Source organism: Cryptotermes secundus, unplaced genomic scaffold, assembly GCF_002891405.2.
Source record: "Cryptotermes secundus unplaced genomic scaffold, Csec_1.0 scaffold511, whole genome shotgun sequence".
In the NCBI taxonomy this organism is placed as follows: domain Eukaryota; kingdom Metazoa; phylum Arthropoda; class Insecta; order Blattodea; family Kalotermitidae; genus Cryptotermes; species Cryptotermes secundus.
The window spans coordinates 539,179-560,697 of NW_019727101.1; the positions used below are offsets into that span (position 1 = coordinate 539,179).

The window sequence follows — 21,519 nt, forward strand, 5'->3', positions numbered from 1 at the left end:
GGGTGCATGGTCCTCAGGCTAGTGGCACTGTATTCTGTGGCAGATGTGTGGAAATATTTTAGTATAACTTAATGAAGTTATCTTTCACATTACATGGGATCTCACCCAACAAGACCACAGCCTTAATACTCATGCATCTTGGATATCTTATTCAAAACAGAAGTACTGACTTTGTGAAAGGAAAGAGCAACATTTGAGTTAGATATAAAGCAATCATAAATCATATGTTCAGTTTCAAAATATTTAACAACACTTGTCACAATGTCTAAAAACATACTTTATACTAGATCACTAAATTTCCTGACATTAAGCTCTAGTATTGACCATGAAAGCATTTGTGAAATGATGGATTATATTTTTGTTTTACTTTCTGTAAATGAGGTCTATGTTGGCCTTTATGGCTTCTGCATAGCTGGTCTGGGGTGTAGAATCCATTTCCAGGTGGGGGGGGCACAGATAGGGCAGAGTCTGTTATCCCCAATGACAGGGTGATCATGAGGATGATGGTTGACAGCAGAGGGGCTTATAGAATGACACAGGCTCTGATGCACAGTTGAGGGGGTCATTCTTCATACTCCCAGGTTTTATCTGTGATAGAGATGTGGGCACATGGATCTAACCAGGGGCCAGACTGTGAATGAGAGTCCTGTGAACCACCCTAAGACCTATAGGTTCTGAAATGATGGGTCAGATCAGTGGTTTCCCTGGGGGGCAGTGGGATTATCTAGGGGCATATTGGACGTGCCCCCCCAAGCGTGTTGTTCACTGATTTATGATTGAAGTAACTTTAGACCAGACATTGGGAAACTGGTATTACTTCACCAAGCCCATCCATTGCATCAAATATTTGCTAACAGTGAAGTAGTTACTAAATGAGTTATCTAGCAGCCTCCGTAGTCTAGGGGTAACGTTCCCACCTCATGACTCAAGGTACGTGGGTTCAAACCCGGCGGAGGTCGTGGAATTTTTAAGGGCAGAAAAATTCAGGGAACAAGTCCTCTGGGAGGGACTTTAAGCCGTGGGTCCCGTGTCATAGATTTACGGCATGTAAAAGATCCTCATGTCTCTAGGAGACCTCTGAGCAAAATTAGGCAAGTTTCCNTGGGGAAACCCACCCCCTCCAATAATAATAATAATAATAATAATAATAATAAATGAGGTATCTTATTTTATTGTTATTATCTTCTTTTGTGGGTTGTGCAAACTGCTCTTCTGAAGAATGCTCCTTATAGGGCAAGGAAGGGGGCACTGGGAATGGGTTTATGGAAAACAAGGGGACAGTGGTCCAAAAAAGTTTGGGAACAACTGGTTTAGACATCTCAAAAAATAATATGAGAGTATGAACAACATTTATGTGCATGCCATTCCATGCACAACGTATCTACTACTTGATAAATGAAAATAAAATTCATGTATAAAACAGAATTTTTATAGAATGTCTATTTCATTGACAAGCAAAAGAACACATAATAATGTGGCTACAAAATATATATTTCTTAACAGGAAAGGTATCTGAGGCAACGGATATTAAAAGATTTTTAAGAATATCACGACCTAAAATACTGAGATATTTGGGAACAACGATAACAGATCGAAACCTGATTCAGGAGGAAATTAAGAGGTGATTGAACTCGGGTAATGCTTGCTACCATTCAGTCCAGAATCTTTTGTCTTCTCGTCTGTTGTCCAAAAACATAAAAATTAGAATATACAAAACTATAATTTTGCCTGTGGTTCTGTATGGGTGTGAAACTTGGTCTCTGACATTAAGGGAGGAACACAGACTGAGGGTGTTTGAGAACAGGGTGTTGAGGAGAATATTTGGACCAAATAGAGATGAAGTGACAGAAGGGTGGAGAAAACTGCATAATGAGGAGCTTCATAACTTGTAATCTTCTCCAAGTATAATTAGAATGATCAAGTCAAGGAGGATGAGGTGAAGAGGGCATGTAGCACAAATGGGGGAGCCGAGGAATGCGTATAGGATATTGGTGGGAAAGCCAGAAGGAAAGAGGCCACAGGGAAGACCAAGGCGTAGGTGGGTGGACAATATTAGAATAGATCTTAGAGAGATAGGATGGGATGGTATGGATTGGACAGATCTGGCTCAGGATAGGGACCAGTGGAGGGCTCTTGTGAACATGGTGATGAACCTTCGGGTTCCATAAAATTCTGGGAAATTCTTGAGTAGCTGCAGAATTGGCGGCTCCCCCAGAAGGGCTCAGCTCCATGAGTAAGTAAGTAAGTAAAATACTGAGAACAAATGTGGGATTTGAGGTTTTCAGAGCAGTGGTTATGTAGAATTCTGTCTTCTGGGATATAATGCTGTGTTGTCTGTTGAAAGTCAACCGAGGTTTTTGGGGAACATAAGCCTCCATCTTCAAGGTCAAAGTATAAGCCAGCAAGAATCCAGGGTGAAAGCAGATGGGAACAGTTACAGCTGTTGACCATCAGGTATATATTATAACTAAATCTGGAGATGCTGAGAAACTAGAAAGTTTGTTAGTATATTATAAGTTCACCAACATCCTTCATAATTACAAAAATTCATAAACATTAAATTTACTTCAATAACCACTGATAAGTCAGACATGACTAATATTTTTATTGAAAATCAATTCATGTTTGGATCTCACAGGTCATCATCAGGTGGAACACAGCTAGAAACTGTGTTACTGAATTGTTACATTACTGTCCATAATTATCTTACCAAAATGTGAATTTCTGAATATTCTAATATCATAAATTAATCAACTCTTTCTAATTCACCCATTAATAATATGCTACTAAGCAATGGAATTCAGGTTACTATTAATAGAAAATAGGAAAATATATATAAAAACTCACTGAAATCTAAATTCACTATCTATTACAGTTAATTTTATTCCCATGTGTTTTATATGAATGTTACAACTTCCTTTCATTTAGGATAACTATACTATTTTTGGCAAGATTACATGGTGGAAATATCTAGTAGAAGAAGAAGATATTATTTTTTATATTAAAATATAATTCCAGTTGAAATTTGCAGCCTGGCAATTTGTTGATTTAATATTATAATTATATGGACCATCATGACAGAGTCCAGTTATTTTAGAGATTATAATCATTTCTATCTTTCATAAGTCTTTCTATCAACCGTCATATTCCAGATTTTAGCTGTGAAAGCTTACAAAACAAGTTTGTTCCTTGTAAACAAACACTGCACACTCAGTGTAAGACCTTTTAATATTTATTGGGACAACTTATATGCCCCATGCTTGGTGGTTGGGGTGCAAGGCCATGAAGCATTCAGTTGTGAAGATTACAGTGTTCTGGGATATGACATTGTGTTTTCTTGTAGAAGTCGAACAACATTGCAGAGAAATGTATTGCTTCCATCATGAGGAGTGAAGATTATGCTTGCTCTCTGATCCTGAAGACAGACACCTTGCATTCCTCTGAAACGTTGGTAAACTACTACAAAACTACATGGTGTCACATCCCAGAAGACAGTAGTGTTCACAGTCATTGCCATGAGAACCTCAGATCGCATGTATCAAGTTATGACTACAGATCAGCACCAAGATGATCCAGTTCATCCAGGAAATAGTCAACATCCTGATGTGTGACTCCTGAATTCTGCACAACAAATCGGAAGAAGTTTGGAAGGTTTTGCAGTGGTTGGTAACTTATCATCATGGTACCTTTACGCATCATTAGTTCCTTCATATGAGGTGCCACCTGTAAGTTATCATATGCAGTACATTCCATCAAATAGTGATATTCATTATTTTATCAGTTGACAAAACTAGTAAAATTCTTGTACTATTCCAGGTCTCTTTCTTCCCCCAAACCCTCTATGAAATACAGATATAAAAATAACAATAATAGTTCCATAACAAGTAATTTAAAAAGTTATTAATTCCTTTTGTGTTAACTGTTTACATTTAAGATCAGTAAGTGTAAGTGTATGTCAGTGCATATATACATGTGTGCTCAGAGGTGCGTCATCTTCTAAGGCTAATTGTGCCTGTTTAAAACTGAAACTAAAAGCCAGTATGTACGAAGGGTAAAATCGTCATTTCAACCCCTGGGACACAGCACTGTGCAGCCTCCTTGAGAGATGCCAAAGCCCCAGAGGACCCCCCCCTCCACACCTACACACACAGTTGTCTTCCACCCAAAGGATGGCAGCTGGCTTATCTGTGTGTGAGTGTATGTGTACCTGTGCACATGTGCATGTGTCAAGAAATAAATTACTTTGTTCATTCTTGTACATCTCTTAAAAGCTGCAATGACTTAGGGATATTCATTTCCACATTTTTATAGTTTAAGACTCAAACTTCAGATGTAGCCATAAACTGTGAACCTGAGCTCAATTGTCTTGTTGTCTTCTGATCCATAACAGACAATAAGGTACAGGAAATAATACTATCTTCTGGAATGTGATATCATGTAGTCTGATAGAAGTTTGCTGATGTTCTTGGGAAACATACCATCTCTACCTTACAAGTTTGAAGACTAAGTCAAGCAATCAGCCAGAAAGAAGCAGGCAGAACCTCTGTGAGAACCTCAAACCCAATTAGGTACAGTGTTCAATGTGTAAGGTTCATTACCCATTCAGCTTTCCTTACACATGTATTTTGTCATTTCCCCCAGCCACATAAGAGTATAACAGCAGTAGTGGAAGGTAAACATGATCTTTATGTACCTTGTGCAGTTTTTCATTGAAGTCAGGTTGCTCTTGTAGCCCTTGCAAACTCGGTGGGACATACCAGAAGCAGACATTAATAAACTCTGGTTCAAGAACAAGTTTGAAATGTGGACGCTGTTGCAGGGCAGTTTTTATGTAGCTGGCACAGTCCATTAAAGCATTTACATGATGTTCAAATCCAAGTGAACCCTACAACAATAGTATTTCTATAGCATTAACTTTATCCTGTTGACTCTGACGTAATAGTACAATATACAATAATATTACTTTAAAACAATTAAAAGCAACCTAAATCAAGTTAAGCTTTGATGATGGTGTGACACACTATTTAAAGCTATGATTTTGGACTTCATCCATCATTATTCAAATCAGTAAAAAAGGAAAAAGTAAAGCTATCCTTTTAACAGGACGTGAAGGACCATAGGGTTGTGAGATGTTGAGGGTCCCACATTATCTAGACAGTCGGCTCACAGATGGCAGTAAGGTCATCAGCCTTATGCGCTGGCCACGCTTTACTCCCCAGGAAAATTATTTAATTAATTCCTGGTACTCATTTCTGTTAGAGGCTGAGTTGACCCCAGGACCATAGTGCAGCTGGAAGGATTAGGTCAATTGAAAAAAAAAATCCAGTGACCTCATCAGGACTTATTCAAATCAGTACACTGTGTAAATTGGTTCTACTCCGTCTCCAGGTGAAGAGGATATGAAAGATATCCTACTCTGTTGGGCCTCTGAGTAAAGCTATTCTCAAACCGTGGTTTGGGGCCCAAGAGATTAGGGGTTCCTTTCATATCCTGTTTAACTGAAGATGCAAAAGGTCTCAAATACAATGGTCCCTCGGTTTACAGATACATCAATTATCAATCTGCCACTTATAGGATTCCACTGTTCCTATTATAGATATCACCTGGCTGCCAATTTCTGCCAACCCTCCCACACAGATTGAGCAGTGAGTTTCTATTGTATAGATGTGGGATAATAATATTAAGATGGATATTAAGGAACTAGGATGAGAGGAAATAGGCTGGATCCTTCTACTTCAAAATAGGGATCAGTGGAAGGCTGTTGTGTGCACAGAAATGAACCTTTGTTCTGTAAAGTGCTTGGAATATTTATGCCCAGCTTCCAGTAATTAACTGTCATACTGACTTAAGATACTGAACAGCTCCTTGACGTCCATCATTCCAGATTCCTACTGTGTGTTTCAACTTTTGAGAACTATCCTCAATTTTCAAGCTATTGTAGGTATGTAACTATGGCACAAATAACTATAAATCTCACTACACAATAGAAATTGTAATAACAAAGCGCATTAATAGAGCACAAAGGCCGCACCATAGCTCAAGTGGTTAGTTGCTGGCTTCCCACTGTGGCAGCCCGGGTTAAAATCCAGGTCTGGTCAAGTGGGATTTGTGGTGGGCAAAGTGGCCCTGGGGTGGGTTTTCTCAAAGTACTTCGGTTTCCCCTGCCAATCTTCATTCCACCAAACTGTCCATCATCATAATAGGGCAATCGGTGGCCACCGTGCTGAGTAGACCCAACTGGACTCCACCCCCCACTACGCGAATTTTAATAGAGCATAGGTGTACATAAAATCACTTCTTGTAGTGGCAACCCCAGTGAGTTTATTAAGACTGAGTCTCCCTTAACACATCACAAATTTATAACACCCACTGGACTGTTCAACTTTTCTCTCTCTCTATATAAGACCACTCCCATTGCTGTTGTTTGGGTTTAGCCCCCAAATCTTCCATGTCCATTGCCACTCCACTCATGTTCAGTGGTACTCCTTTATCACATTATTACTCTCAATCATAACCATTAACTCACAGGAAACAGCATATTAATTTTAATGATTTCTGCATAAACACAAACAATATTACCTTCGTAAGATTTGAGGCTTTCACGGCGGTGACTATGAAGAAAGCAGTCTTTTGGGATTTGGCACCGTGTNACCTTCGTTTAAAGATTGTAGTTTCCCAGGATGTGACTACACGTAGTTTGGTAGACAGTTACCAACATTTCAGAACTACCTATTTCCTCCATCTCCAGATTAAAGTGCTGGTAACTGTCACATCTCAGTAGACCCCAGTTTAATACTCACTGCTCTTAGAATCTCAGATCTTACACTGTTACCTTAGCCTTCCACATAAGCCAGAATTTGAAAACATCTGCCTTGCGTCCACACTGCAGGTACTTGTCTCCAGAGTCGAATGAAACATCATAAAACTTATCCTTCTGAAAGAGATAGGTAGCATTGCAAGCATGACAGGCTTTGATGATCTCTGGATGTCGCACCAACAACACTGAGCATTGCTGAGGTGCTGCCAACAGTTTGTGAGGGTTCCACACCACAGAATCAGCTCTGGAATATAAAGTTTATATATAAGCAGACAGCTGTTTCGTTGTTAACTTCCTTGCTCTCTAAGTGGCCAAGCACTGGGTCAGAAATGAAGCCTCTCATTCAAAGGGCTGAGAATATGTTAATCTGGTCCTTGTTGAGAGCCAATGCACAACCCAGGGGTATGATGATAGATAAATATGGGGTTATGGTGGAGTAGTGATAGCAGGGAAAAGCTAAAGAAGTTTAGAGTAAAACCTGTTGCAGTCCCCCTTGTTCACCATGAATTTTACATGAAGACATCTGAGAGATGTGAGCAACTAATCGCCTGAACTATGGCATGGTTTGTTTAATGCTATTACATTACCATCGCTAGTAATTTGCAGTGTTGTTTCATTAAGTCATAATATATTTAACTCTTTTGTATATTCCTTATAATGTTGCAATCTTTTTTTGAATGTGTTATTATTTAAGCCAATTAGGTAAAGCATAAATCCTAAGTTTACCTCTACTTTGTTGTACAGTGACAAATGTTATTCCAGTCACCTGTCAAGTCCAGTAAGCTTGTGACGATGCATGGGTGAGAAGAGGATTCCTCCACCCCATGCAGCGTCCACATGAAACCACAGTTTGTATTTTGTGCAGACATCAGCTATAGCAGGCAGTGGGTCAAATGCTCCAAGCACTGTTGTTCCTGTGCATAAAATGTAACACACATCTGCAAGTGTCACTAGAAATTACAATAAATTTTACGCAACAGTAGTTTTATATTTCAGTGTAACATGCTTCAATCCAAAGATGATAGAGATTTTGAAGCTGGAGGCCACAGACTGGAAAAATGGGAAGTTTGAAATCATTCTACAAATGTTTACCAGGAAGCAGGACCTAACTTTCGTATGGTTTCTCTGGAACACAATTTTGATTCCTGTATCTAGTGCAATCATTTTGCTGTTTCTCAAGAAACTGAAATTAAATTCCTACAATTACTGTAAGAAATTACTGTATCTTGAGATTTGAGGTTCTGATTGTGGTGTTACAATCATAGTTACTTGGGACGTGAAGCATACACATGTAATTCCTGCTAATTTAGAAAAAAATGTCTGAGTGTTTGCAGACACTGCTGAACCTTAGCACTCATCTCGTCACATGAGAAGTGTTTGTCCTTCAAAGTGCTTCTTCAGTGATCCACTGAAATGCATATCACTAGATGCATTATCTTGGTTGAATAATGGATGGACAAGGTATTCCCATTAGTCAGTGGTAAAATTGTTGTTGGAATTTGGGGATATACAGGACATTATTTGGAGCCAGGATAGCTGTCAGTATAGCAAACAGGACATAAGCTGGATGGCCTGGGTTTGATTCTCAGCAGGGAAAAGAAATTTCTCTGTTCTCCACAGCATCTAGAATGGGATACCAGAGGCTCTTTCCCTGGGAATAAATCTGCCAGGTGGTGGGTGAAGCTGACTCAGGGACAACTGTACCTTTACCAAGGCATTCTTCTTCTTCAGTTCTTGGACTATGGGGCAACAGGGAAGGAAGAACTCTTATTATGCAATGAAGACAGAGTCCTGGTGGATTGACACACTGTGTGCAGTTTCTTCTTCACTGGGGCTGAAGAGGTTATGTGCTGCTGGGACAAATCCCCCTATTACTCTGGCTCTTATATGAAGAAATACACAGTTTTTAGCACATCTGATGATGGTCATGTAGGCCAAAACATGTTGTGTAAAATAGGACAAATAAGGTAAAAGAACTGAGAGTTTTAAAAATTAAATTTTGAATTTAAAACTTCATACCTGCTGTGGCCACCACCATGAAAGGGGCACCACCAATAGCTGTTATCCTCTGCACCTGTGATTCAAGATGTAATGGATCCATGCGTCCAGCTTTGTCCGTCTGTACCAAGCATACATTCTGTTCACCCAGACCAAGCAATGCTGCCATCTTTTGGACTGAGTAATGACAATCTTCTGATGCAAAGAGCACCAGTTTTGGTGCACACCCCAGGCCATCTCTCTGCCTTCCCAGTGAAACACAGAGAAGAAAATGTTGGGCCAACATACAGAAATTCTGACATTATTAGTGGAAATCAACATCCATTTGAAAATAACACAGTTCTTGCTTGTTCACAACATGTTACTGAATGTCTAAAATACATCATTAATATGAATTACTTTCCTGCAATCAATGTGTCTGTCTTCTTTCTAGTTATTTCTTTTGTGTCAATATTTAATGCACCGAGTTTTTTATTTCATTTGCAGACAGAAGTTTTCATTTATGAATATTGCCAAGTTATATATTTATGGGGGCACGCACTAGCGTAGTAGGTTGAGGCACTATGCTACAAGCTGGAAGGTTGCGGGTTCGAGTCCTAAGGAGGTGGATTTTTTCAATTGACCTAATCCTTCCAGCCGCACTATGACCTTGGGGTCAACTCGGCCTCTAACAGAAATGAGTACCAGGAATCTTCCTGGAAGGTAAAAGGTGGCTGGCGTGTAAGGCTGGCAACCTTACAGCCATCTGTGAGCAGATTGTCTAAACCAAACAGACTGGTCTACCAGTAATAGTCTGGACTTGAATACATGAGGTGCTTAATTCAAATTTTGGCCAGGACACCAACTATCACGACTGAGGTTTCTAAATGTTTTACTCAGTCTCTCCAAGCAAATACTGGGATAGTACCTTAATTAGGCAATGACTGCTTCCTTCCAAAATCTTTCTAGTCATCCTGTCTTTGGATACTATATAGTCTTAACACTGACAGTATTATTAAATAAATAACTAACCTCACTCACATGACCTCTCTGTGCTGGAGCAGCCAGAGCCGTGCATTTGCAGCATTGCAAACAAAGTTTAATATAGCAATGACTTCCCAGCCTAGACATATGTGACCAGAGATAAAAATATTTTTGACAATTGAAGTAGTCATTAGCCAAAAACAGTGATACAAATAAAGACAAATTTGTTACAATTCTTAATTCATTAAGCACGATGTCATGATGACGTATGGGAAAGTGAATGTACAGCTTCATGCATTCCTAACCTTGGCACTAGAGATAGATGAATGGTAAGCTTTACCCTATGGCCACTTTACCCCTGGGAAAAGAATCCTCAGTACCCCAACTCAATTGGCTGTGTGCACCTCAAAGCTGATCTAAACACAGTGGAGAAGAGAAACATCTCTTGCCTCTGCAGGGAATAAAACCATGACTTCTCAGTCATTTAGTATGCAGCCTGTCACTGTACTGATAGAGCTGTCAAGATTCCCAATCATACAAATACAATGTGTAATTCTACTGGAAAGAATTTATGTTCTAACATGAATTTAGAATTAAGAGTGTGAGATTTGAAATTCTCATGATGGTGACTATGAAGAATCCTGCTTGTGGGATGTGATAGTGTGTAGTCTGGTGGAAGTTTACAAGTGTTACAAAGAAATGAACTGCCCCAAACTTCAGGCTTAAAATATATTACTCTGCCTGTTTGGTATAAACCTCTGCCTTGAAGAGAGGGAATATATTTCTACAAAAGTTAGTAAATTTATACCAGACTCTATGGCATCACATCCAAGAAAATAATATGCTTTTTGAATTAGCAATTTCAAACATTGTTCTGCCACAAACAAATTTAGAACAATCAGTGTTCATATCTTGAACCATTACTTTTTATAAATTTAGAAAAACAAGATTTTATTCAGATAATAATATTACTTTTCCTTCCATAGATTATTAAAAGATACTTTAAGTATTGAGACTATATAGTGTCAGATGAAGAGATGACATGAATTGAAGTTTTTGAAGGAAGTGCTTGTGACATAATTTGCCTGGAAGAAGTGAGGAAACAACAAAAATTCTCAGTCAGGATAGCTGGTGTCATGAGTGAGATTCAAACTGACAAAATACTGAGTACAAGTCTAGAGCACTTTGTTTAGACCAGCCTGTTTGGTAATAATTTATTAATTTTAACACATTAACTGATAAAATTAATTTGGAAACTTGTATAGAAGGACTGAAGAAAGCTGAAGGAAGGTGACCAGTTAATTAAGATATTTTACCATGGAACTAAATCTCTTTATTATTCTTGTAGTGGGGTGAGTCTGTTGGTACTTAGGCCTCAAATAGGCCAATCATACAAGTTTCATAAGATAGATGAGAGACTGAAGCATTGGTGGAAAGGTAATTGCTGCAGGAAAGCTGAAGAACTCTAAGAAAAACTGTCCCAGCACAATTTTGTCCACCACAAATCCTGCATGGACTGTTTTGGGACTGAATCATTGTCTCCACAGTGAGAAGCTATTGACTGACCACCTGAACTGTGGCACAGACCACTGACCCAGTTTACTCTGTTCAGTAGTTATTAAAATAAATATGTCTGAATGTGAGATTCAAAGTCCTCACAGCTGTGACCCTAAGATACTGTCTTCTTAGATGTGGCACTGTGTTGTACTGGTAAAGCATTACTGACCATTAGGACCGTTCTGAGTTTTGAGGTTTTCAGTACCTGGTCCTCCTTCTATATATCAGGACCACATTTTTCCATGTTCAGCTTACATTTTTACCTTGTGGATGCAGACTGTGCATTCCTGCTAAACATTTGTAATGATCTACGTGGTGTCACATCCAAGAAGACAGTTATTTTCAGTGTGTTTAAAGTTATTACATGAGAAAAATAAAACATGCATTCAAATCAGCAATGAAAATAATTAATAATATTACACTTAAGATTTTAAAGTGAACTGACCTTAATGTCTGGAAAGTATTTGAATCTGGCAAGATTGATGGCAGTACCATTGGCAAAAGAGCCTCCTGGGCAGAACAAGCCATCACCAAAAGGAAACCCAACCATGTGGCACATTTCCTCTAAAACTGCAGCTTCCATCAGTGTGAATACAGGTGCTACCTCATATGTGTACACACTGGGATTCAGTGCATCTGTCACCCATTGTCCAGCAAGTCCATAAGGATCCACACTTGAAAGTCAGTACATTCATAGACATGAAGACAAATAATTAATGCCTCTGAGACCAGAAAATCCTCCAAATAATATTTAAATATTCAGTTTATATCTCCATTATTTTTCCACTACAAAGATCAACCAGTTAATTATGTATGGAGAAGTAATCACTGTTTATACTGTTGCGGCTCAGGCTGTTAGACTCTAGCTTCCCATCAGGGGGTCTCATATTCAGTACCAGGTGACTTCATGTGAGATTTGTGGTACCCAAGTGGTATTGGAGTAGGTGTCTGCCCAGGATTCTTTGGTTTTCACCTGCTAATCATCATTCAATGCCTGTCCGTCACCACCTCCTGAGGTGTGTGATACCTCTGACCAGGCAACGCACTATCACATTCCTGGTCACTAAATTGGGGCTTCATCTCTGATTCAGCACTTGGCTGATTAGACTGCAATGAAGATTTTTTTTTTTTTTTTTCCTTTCTTTCTTTTCTGAGAGTCATATGAAACACTTAACTGCACTCCATGATCAACCCAAAGAGTTTTTAGGTGTTAAAAGTAAAATAGTAACCACTCTGCTTCAGATGGTTAAGGTGTATGCTCTTTCTTCCGTAATACACATAAAAAGGTAAAGCTGTCCTTGTAACAGGCCGTGAAGGCCCATGGGGGTGTGAGAGGTCAAGGCTTCCACATCCTCTAGACAATCGGCTTATAGATAGCTGTAAGGTTGTCAGCCTTACATGTCAGCTGTCCTCTACCCCTCCAAGGAAAATTCCTGGTACTCATTTCTGTTAGAGACTGAGTCGACCCCAAGGCCATAGTGTGGCTGGAAGGATTAGGTAAATTGAAAAATCCAGTGACCTCATCGGGAATCTAACCCGTGACCTTCCGGCCTGTAGCATAGTGCCTCAACCAATTATGCTACCACATGCCCCCAAAATACACATTTTGCTGTCAAATTGGTGCTAAATCATGAAGTGTTTAAGGGAGATTAGTACCTCAATGCTATTAAAAATGTCACTGATGGAAGTTTATGATGAAGGAACCAAAATTAAAAAAAAAGAAAACAGCATTATATAATCAATTTTTGAATCATGATAAAGTGATTCCCTCCCCAGTAATTTAGCCTTTCCTACCATGCTAAATCCTTGATACATGTCTTCTGCTAAATCCTAAGCTTCAAGAGATTGCATATTCTAGTGAGTCTTTAACAGAAACTGTCACAAACTTTCTTTACTCCTTTTCTTCAATGTTTCTTACTCAGACAGATATACAACTCTTACTGTAAGAACCATCAGTACAATGTTTCTCTTTTACATAATTTGGTATCCATATCCTGGCAGACAAAGTGCTTATTCAACCCATTTGTCTTCATTTATACCACTGAACAGACACAGTACATTTCACAGATGCATATCAAAACTTTGTTAATAAAACTAATACTTTCCCTGCATGTTTCAGACTCAAATTTGGCATGATAAACATTTTTGCTTGCAATACCTAAAAATCATTATATTAATAATTTTCCAGTTAGGCTGTCAAACTTCAAAGCACAGAAGGGTCACATCATAACTTGGGTGCCTATATGTGGGCTGCATAATAACAAATATATTTTTTTCAATATACCAATACATTAATACCCTACATACCCTACATTAATCCAATCGAGGAAGCAGAAGTGCACAATAAGAATTGGATCCATAAAGGTAAAGAATATGTATATAAATTAAATGTTGCCAGGTGGACAGCACTTAAAAATCAACCACTGAATGTTTGCTGGGTTGTACTGATATTGTCATGTGGTCCTGGAATCATACAATTTCAGTACATTTCTACTTTTCTCTTTTAGGTGACTTAGGTTTCATGCAAGACATGAGGCAAGGCAAGGCATCCTACATGATCAGGATCAAGCACTTGGGAATGACAGAACTGTACAAATTTTTCATTCATTCTGAATGAAATCCAGGCAGTGCACTATACTGACCTCGAGAAGAGCTGGTTGATGAAGTAAGGGTGTCCAGTCTTAACACTGAAGGTAATGGTATCATGAATTACTCGAAGCAGCTCAGCATGTGTTGCAGGCTTCTCAGCGGGTGTCAGATTCAGCAGGTCACACAGGTGGTCAGGGTCATGCCATCTAACTACAGGGTTTTTCCTTTGTGTTCCAGCAAATACTGCTTCTTTGAGAACAAGCTCCATCACATCATGGAGGAACTCCCCATGTAGTGCCTCATTGGGGACACTGCAAAACCAGTCCTCACCCATGCTCCAACAAGTGATCACATCACATCCACTCTCTCGCTCTTATATCTTTGCTTATCCATCAACCTAAACTCAACCAATTATCAATTATGACATACTTCCTATTTCCTAATTACTTTCAAATTGGCAGAGAATGGCAAGTAGTTGAAAGTTTAATTGAAACAACCAGCTGTTGCTAAACAGATTTTGAAGAGGGTGAAGCTCAGTTGTAACAGAGAGAGACAAAAGGAAAATATAAATCAGTTGAAATGGATATTTTAAGAAATGTTGGTAAAGGTAGGATGAAGAATGTTGATATTAAGAGATTTATGTGTATTTGTAATTGGTCACAAAAATAAATTGATGTAGAAATGAATAGAACATCTAGACAGAATGCAACAAGATTTATTAAAATCAGTTTTGAATTGACATCAACAAGTAAAATGAGATATTAGTTGTTCTGTAAATGTTGAACTACAGCCAGATGAGTAGGGCATTCTGAAAAACCTTCAATGAATAATTAAAGATGGAGATAATTATATGATTTACACTGAGTTAGCCTACTGAGATCAGTACTTGTATACTACATAGGGCAACTGTGGGTACAGTTTTCATGGACTTCTGTTTTCTTTGCCACTCACTATTATGTTATTATTTCATTCATAATCAGTGTTGTCAAATACAGCATTACTGACATATATGTCAAAAGAATTAGTGTATTTTTAATATAGAAAATATTTAAATAATAATCAGACAGGGCCAGAAGAAGATTGGAGGTTATCATGACAGTGGACATGAAGATTATGGACTCAGATGTGGTGCTGTGTAGTTTAGCACGCCACTGTATCAAACTATGCAATGTTACATCGAAGAAGACTGTAATGTTAGGATAATAAGAATTTAAAAGTGTGTCCTACACACACTTTTTAACATTCTATAAAAAAACAGCACCATTTCTATGAACTTTCCTAGTTCTATTTAACTTATGCAGACAAGATTTGCTAACTGGAAGGACAGAACTACAGTTTTCACTGTTTCTAGCTGCAACACATGCTGTTCAGCCACTGGCAAATGGACGAATATGTTTGAACTAAATACATTGCCTCATTCCTTGAAATTGGATGTGCATCTGCAAGCACAGCTTTCATCTAAAACTGAATATTTAAGAAAATATACCCAATATTTCATTTAGGTTTCCCATTAAAGTGGCAGTATTAGTTGAACATGTTCCATATACAAAAGAGCATCCAACTATCAGTGTTACATTTAATATATATCATTGAAATTTGCTTCCCAAAGTCATTTGACATAGATATTTGTACAGTTTTGTAGACATATAAATTGTACTTCACCACCGATGTAAAATACTTACTGATGTGGGAATTGCCCACATTCAAGAAAATGTGACAACAAAAGTACCATGCTTAGCAATGGCGAGTAAACAGGTGTTGCTAGGCAAAGCGAGTAAACAGCAGTTGCTAGGCATAGCGAGTAAACAGCTGTTGCTAGGCAAAGCCTACAAGGGACTCAGACCCAAGAAAGACTACGCTGGCAAGACCCTGTAGCATGTAAAAAAGAGAAACCCGTCCTCTCGCCAGAGAGGGCGTCCCACAAAGAACAAAACCGTAATGTTCAACAGTAATAAATATCTGGTCATAAGCCCCAGACGGGGCTCGACACCAAGACGTCAGTCACAATATGACTTTGAAGTTTACAGTTAACAGTTCCAGATTTCTACAGTTCTGTTCATATAATGACATCCCACACGGCTTATGACAATGTTTTTGGTATCATTATTGGGAATATGGGAAACCTCAATTCAGGGTGATGAACCATTGCAGCATTTCTGGCAACAGACTGTACATAGTACAGTCACTTCTCCATTTAAACAGATTTTATTTATGTGTTCTTGGAATCATGTAGTTGTCATATTAACACCATTTCTTAATTTACACTGACCTTTTTCAGAACCACATGGTTTGAAATTTTAAAATAAAAGAAAATGGAAGCCTCTCAAACATTGATGCTTACTTCTTTACAAAAAATGAAAGCATTAAGCCACCTGAACCTCAAACCTCTACCTCAGGTATCACGAAAGCCAAACAGTTGCCAATAAATGAGGCACCTTCACCCCTTGCTTCCCTGCTGTCATTACTTACTGGGCCAGAGCATATCCCATGTCCTAATTTGTTCTCACTCTTCTGCCTGATTATGGTTATGTCAAAAAATAACAATCACAGTGGTGAAGATTAATATTATGGTCTTCTGGGTCATGGCACCCACTTGTCAGACAGCAACATGGTCTCATGACCCAGAAACCTAAGTTTCCTCTATGATGGGTTGAATCAATTTAGGGTAGAATTCTGGAAAGGGTAATAACTGAAACTGAAACGTAAAATCAATGTTGAGATTGACTATCAAACTCTGCATAAATATCTTTTTATAAACATATATAAAACATACTTTGCATTGTGTAGTTTTCTTTTTTTAGACATAACTTTACTTCTGGGTTCTGAGACCATACACTATTAGAGATGGATTCGAGTGTTTCAGAATAACATTCTGCCTCATCTTGAAAGTCTGAGAAGCATAATGATACACTCAGGTATTATAATAATATTCCAAGGAAGCTGACTACTCAGGAACATGGGAGATCACAGTGTCACCACACTTGATTCCTACTGTATTGAAGACAGCATGTTCTTCTGAAATGTCCACTTACAATGCTGTGAGGTGTCACAACCCATCAGACTGCAGTCTCAAACCACTGGACTTAAATAGGTAAGCATAAAATATTTCATATATTTTTTGTGCATATGTTTATTGAAGGAGATACTCCTTCCATTCAAAAAATACATAAATTTTACAGACTATAACCTCTGTTTGTACATTCTTTAACTTGCTTATTTTCATGGCACACACACAACTGAGCAGACACAGGCAACAGATCTGAATGCATAACATCAAGGTTCAATTCTGTGCTGCTTGACTGGTATCATGTGTACATTTACAATATTTGCACACTATTATAAGATTCAGGTTCATCCATTACTTCTATATAATGTAACTATCTTGATTTGTTTGATTTTGTAGACTGTAGTTGCTGCAGCCCACCAAGTACAAGTTTTATCATTGCTTTGGTTTTAGCACTGTCCTTTTTAAGTTTTTCAGTTTGTAGAGTTAACAAATTCACCCTCTTTTCAACAAACGTAAGTGCTTCTTCCATGGTGAATTCAATATAGTGACCTAAACCAACAGCAACTAAAATGGTTGAAGTGTCGGAAATATTTGCCTGCACATAAAAGCTGCAACCTAGATCCATCTTTGTTTTAACTCCACCTGATACACCAACATCTGAAATGCTTTGGATAAAATTTTTTAGCTGTATATATTCAGCAATTTCACTATTCAGTTCTTCATATCGTGTGTGTACCTTCTTCAGATCCTCCTTCAGTACATCATTCACAAAACTCTCATAGTGCAGAACTTTTTCTGAAATTCCAAGCTCCATGCTTTAAACCTGAAAAAATAAAAGTGGCCCATGTTGATAATAGCTAAAACACAGCATTTCACCATGCAGGTTGATACAACAGTAAATTCTTAACGTGTATTCAGAAGGGGCTAAGGTGCAAGCATGGTTGCGATACCAGCTATACTGGCAGGTCGTCTTGTGGTTTTCCTCTGTCCAGCCAGACAAATGTCAGGTTAGTGTCTTCATTAGACCATGATCACTTCCTTCCAAAATTCATCAGCCATGGTACAATTTGACGCTAATACACTACACACCCCAGAAGATCAGTATTTCATCAAAACTGAATAGAATATCGATAACAAATCATATGAATCCCACTCTGTTTTCTGAATGTGTCATTAGAGAAGAGAATCAGGAAGACTGATGATTTAAAATTAGGTTAGTTTTCGTTGCGCTTATTCATAACACTGTCCAGCCGTAGGCATATAGTCCTAGAACTGCAACATTATTTATTTTATGTGAATACAAATTGAAATTAATGCCTACATACACTTATATAATATAATTCCACATACACCTCCTCCTACGTCTGCATCACGCTGTACGTTTGTCAGTTATTATACATGGTGGCATATGTGTGCCATCTATGAGCACGTTTACTGACATTTGAATTGGCGGGAAAAGTTTAATTATAGTGTGCGCACAAGTAGGCATATTCAGTTTTTGTATGAGAATAATTTGTTCAGAAATATAATTGAATGCACGGAAAATCTTGTGAACTGTAATTTAACGGCGAGTTTCAGTAATCTTTCACATAATCGAGTCCCGCGATTTAATATTTATTTTTAGATAATTTGCAGCCTAAAAACACCTGTGTTCGTGATTTTGTAGGTTAAGTGATGGAACCAATTCAGTGCGAACCTGTTGGTCAATTGCTGAAAGTAGGCCCAGACCTCTTTCAGAAGATCTCATGTGAATATTTCTCATTGGTTTTGACATTCTTCTGTCATCATACGTCTTTGTGGCGACGGGTGGAAGGTGAATTGTGTATTTTGATAAGTGCCGTAATGTAATTTGAACGTGCAGTGAAATGTGATTTGTTCGTACAAGGAAGATGACGAGTCGTTCCACTAAATGGTAACGTGATCTAGTCAAAACAGTATTATTTTTGTGAAAGGAAGGAGTGTTTAATAAACACCTGTTCCTTGAATGCTGTATGAAATGCAGATTTAAAACCTACTATCATGGCGGTGTAAGAGTAAGATTTTTAATGCAACTACTGGTAGAATTCAGCCTATCAAAGTTTAATATAATACAGACAAGCTAGAATATGTATATTTTCTGGAATTTGCTTAGAAAAATTGGAAACAATCATAGTAGCTTGAATATACTGAAAACATAACGTGGACAGATATATTGAATACATAATTTGTAAGGAATTGTGGGTAGAACTCGTAAATATGAGCATCGAAAGATGGGAGCGATTTCTGAGAGAGATAACAATTTATAAAATATTATTAGGCAAATCGAAATTCTTTGTATAATATATTCTGCCCTGAATACTGTTGGTCGATTAGTAAAAATAGGTTTACACGGCTTAAACATAAGACTGCTAACAAGTATCCTGCCAAATGTACTCTTGGAAAAAATCCTACTGGCTCTCATGCTCAGTTTATATCCAGTAATCACAATTGTTTTTTAAAAAAGCGAATTAAGAATGAACTATAAAAAATAGAGTTAAAAGAGCAATAACTTTTTGGTATGACGCCTCATTTCAGAGGAACATACTGCCTTGATGATCGAGGCAGTAATATCTTCCGAAACATCAGTAAATGTCTACCAGACTACACGGCGTAATATCCCAGAAGATAGTACTCTTCATGGTCATTGCTCTGAGAACCTCAGATCTCAATATTAAAGAAGCGCATTATACACATATTATCCATTTTATAAGAACATGAATTTCAATGCTCAACGTAATTAGTCAGTCATACAGTAGAAAAGTTGTTACTTCATGTTCAATATATGTATACGCTTCAAGGGTTTCACTGATTTTATTTAAATGTTTGACCATATGAACCTCCGACTGTTGTGTCTGAGAAGTCCAGTGTCCTCAACCATGAGTATCATTAATTAAGATGTGTATACGTATATTCTTTCGGAATTGTACCAACTTCGTAATTGTAAAAGTAAAGGTATCCCTGTAACAGGCCATGGCGGCGACCCATAAGATTGTGAGATGTTGAGGTCCCCACATTTTCTAGACAATCCGCTCATAGATGGCGGCAAGGTTGTCAACCCTACTCGCCGGCCGCCCTTTACCCCCAAGAACATTCCAAGAATATTCCTGATACTCATTTCTGTTAGAGACTGAGTCGACCCCAGGGCCATAATGCGGCTGGAAGGTTTAGGTAAATTGAAAAAAAAAATCCAATGACCCCACAGGGACTTGAACCCGCGACCTTCCGGCTTACAGTGTAGTGCCTCAACCAACTACGCTACCTCGTCCCAAGTTTCTTAATTGTAAGCAATTAAAAAGGTCTCTTCGACCTATTTCCATCCCTCTCTCATGTGGTATAGGTAAAAAGTTAAATTTATCCCAGAACTTAAGTAATTAGCATGACATGCGAGTGGAGCAGATTGACAGCTCCACGCTTTCTGAACCATGTGGTGAGCGGTCAGTTTCACGCCACGTCCGCTTTGATCGCCGGTGCCCCCGGTACATATTGGATAGAAGGCTGCGCGAGGCCTATAATCAGCCTGGACGTTATGGTGGAAAGATAATCTCTCACCCTTGCCTGGAGTCGAACCCGCTTTCCTTGGTGGCCCTGCTTGTAGGCTGTCTACTGTACCGAACGAGTTATCACGGTGGTTTCTCCTATATGTAATACAGCCTGTTTTCACTAACGAGAATACGGAGTCTGATTTATGGAGGTACCACCATTACACCTGGATGAAAGTCCGTAATATGTATTCATAAATTGAGTCATGATAGTCTTGGAGAAGGTGAGAAGCGAAGACGTAATTTTGAATGCAAAAACTCGAAGGAAGTTACCACTTGGGAAAGCTAGAAGAAGGTGATTACTTCATATCAAGACCGAAATTTTACAGAAAAAGTGTGAAGGTGTGGACTGGATTCAGCTGGCTCAGAGTAGGGTCCACTGAGGGATACTGCCTATCTGTCCTTCCATCTATCTATCTATCTATCTATCTATCTATCTATCTATCTATCTATCTATCTATCTATCTGTCTGTCTGTCTACAGCCCTTTTGTTGGACCTTGGCCGCTTTTCAGTTTCTGGATCTTTTACACAGTAGTAGGGCTCCTTAGACGGGGGATCAGCCCATCGCAAGGCCCCTATCTACATACATAGGGCAGCACAAACACAGAATAAACGCACATACAGTCCATTCGCGGAGACGAGAGAGTACTCGTAAACAAATGCACGCGGTATCTCCTTGGCTCTTTGAATGAAATCATGCAGCGATCACGTGATGCGTGTATCATTGCAGGGGCGTCCAAAGTTCACTCTTCAGTCTGAATGCAGGTTAACATGCGTCCGAATGAAGTGAGTACACTGAGTAACTGCGCGCTTTGTCCACCCCTTGCTGTCAGCTGTGGCGACTCGGGGCTTCCTTTGTTTACGCTGTCTCGTCTCCGCGAATGGACTATAGACATCCATGCCTCGACTGGGATTCGAACCCAAGATGCCAGTGTTCTAACGGGCGAAAACAGTTCATGCCATAGACCGCACGGCCACTGAACGGCGAGAGATATTACTGGAAGGTCAAATACCTCTTTTCTGTATTTGA

General features: G+C 38.7%; 2 protein-coding genes across 2 annotated transcripts; both read right to left on the reverse strand.

Moving 5' to 3' along the window:
• Positions 1-2,337: 2,337 nt before the first annotated feature.
• On the reverse strand, positions 2,338-14,258 carry LOC111864430 (cysteine sulfinic acid decarboxylase). The gene is made up of 7 exons (XM_023851666.2): positions 13,978-14,258; positions 11,781-12,009; positions 8,837-9,056; positions 7,584-7,731; positions 6,833-7,061; positions 4,694-4,885; positions 2,338-3,723 (listed from the first exon to the last, which is right to left on the reverse strand). The coding sequence occupies exons 1-7, from the start codon at positions 14,256-14,258 to the stop codon at positions 3,550-3,552; spliced, it is 1,473 nt and encodes a 490-aa protein (XP_023707434.1). The 3' UTR covers positions 2,338-3,549.
• Positions 14,259-17,301: 3,043 nt separating this feature from the next.
• On the reverse strand, positions 17,302-17,745 carry LOC111864431 (protein UXT homolog). The gene has a single exon (XM_023851667.1). It carries the CDS (start codon positions 17,743-17,745, stop codon positions 17,302-17,304), a length of 444 nt encoding a protein of 147 aa, XP_023707435.1.
• Between the last annotated feature and the right edge of the window lie 3,774 nt (positions 17,746-21,519).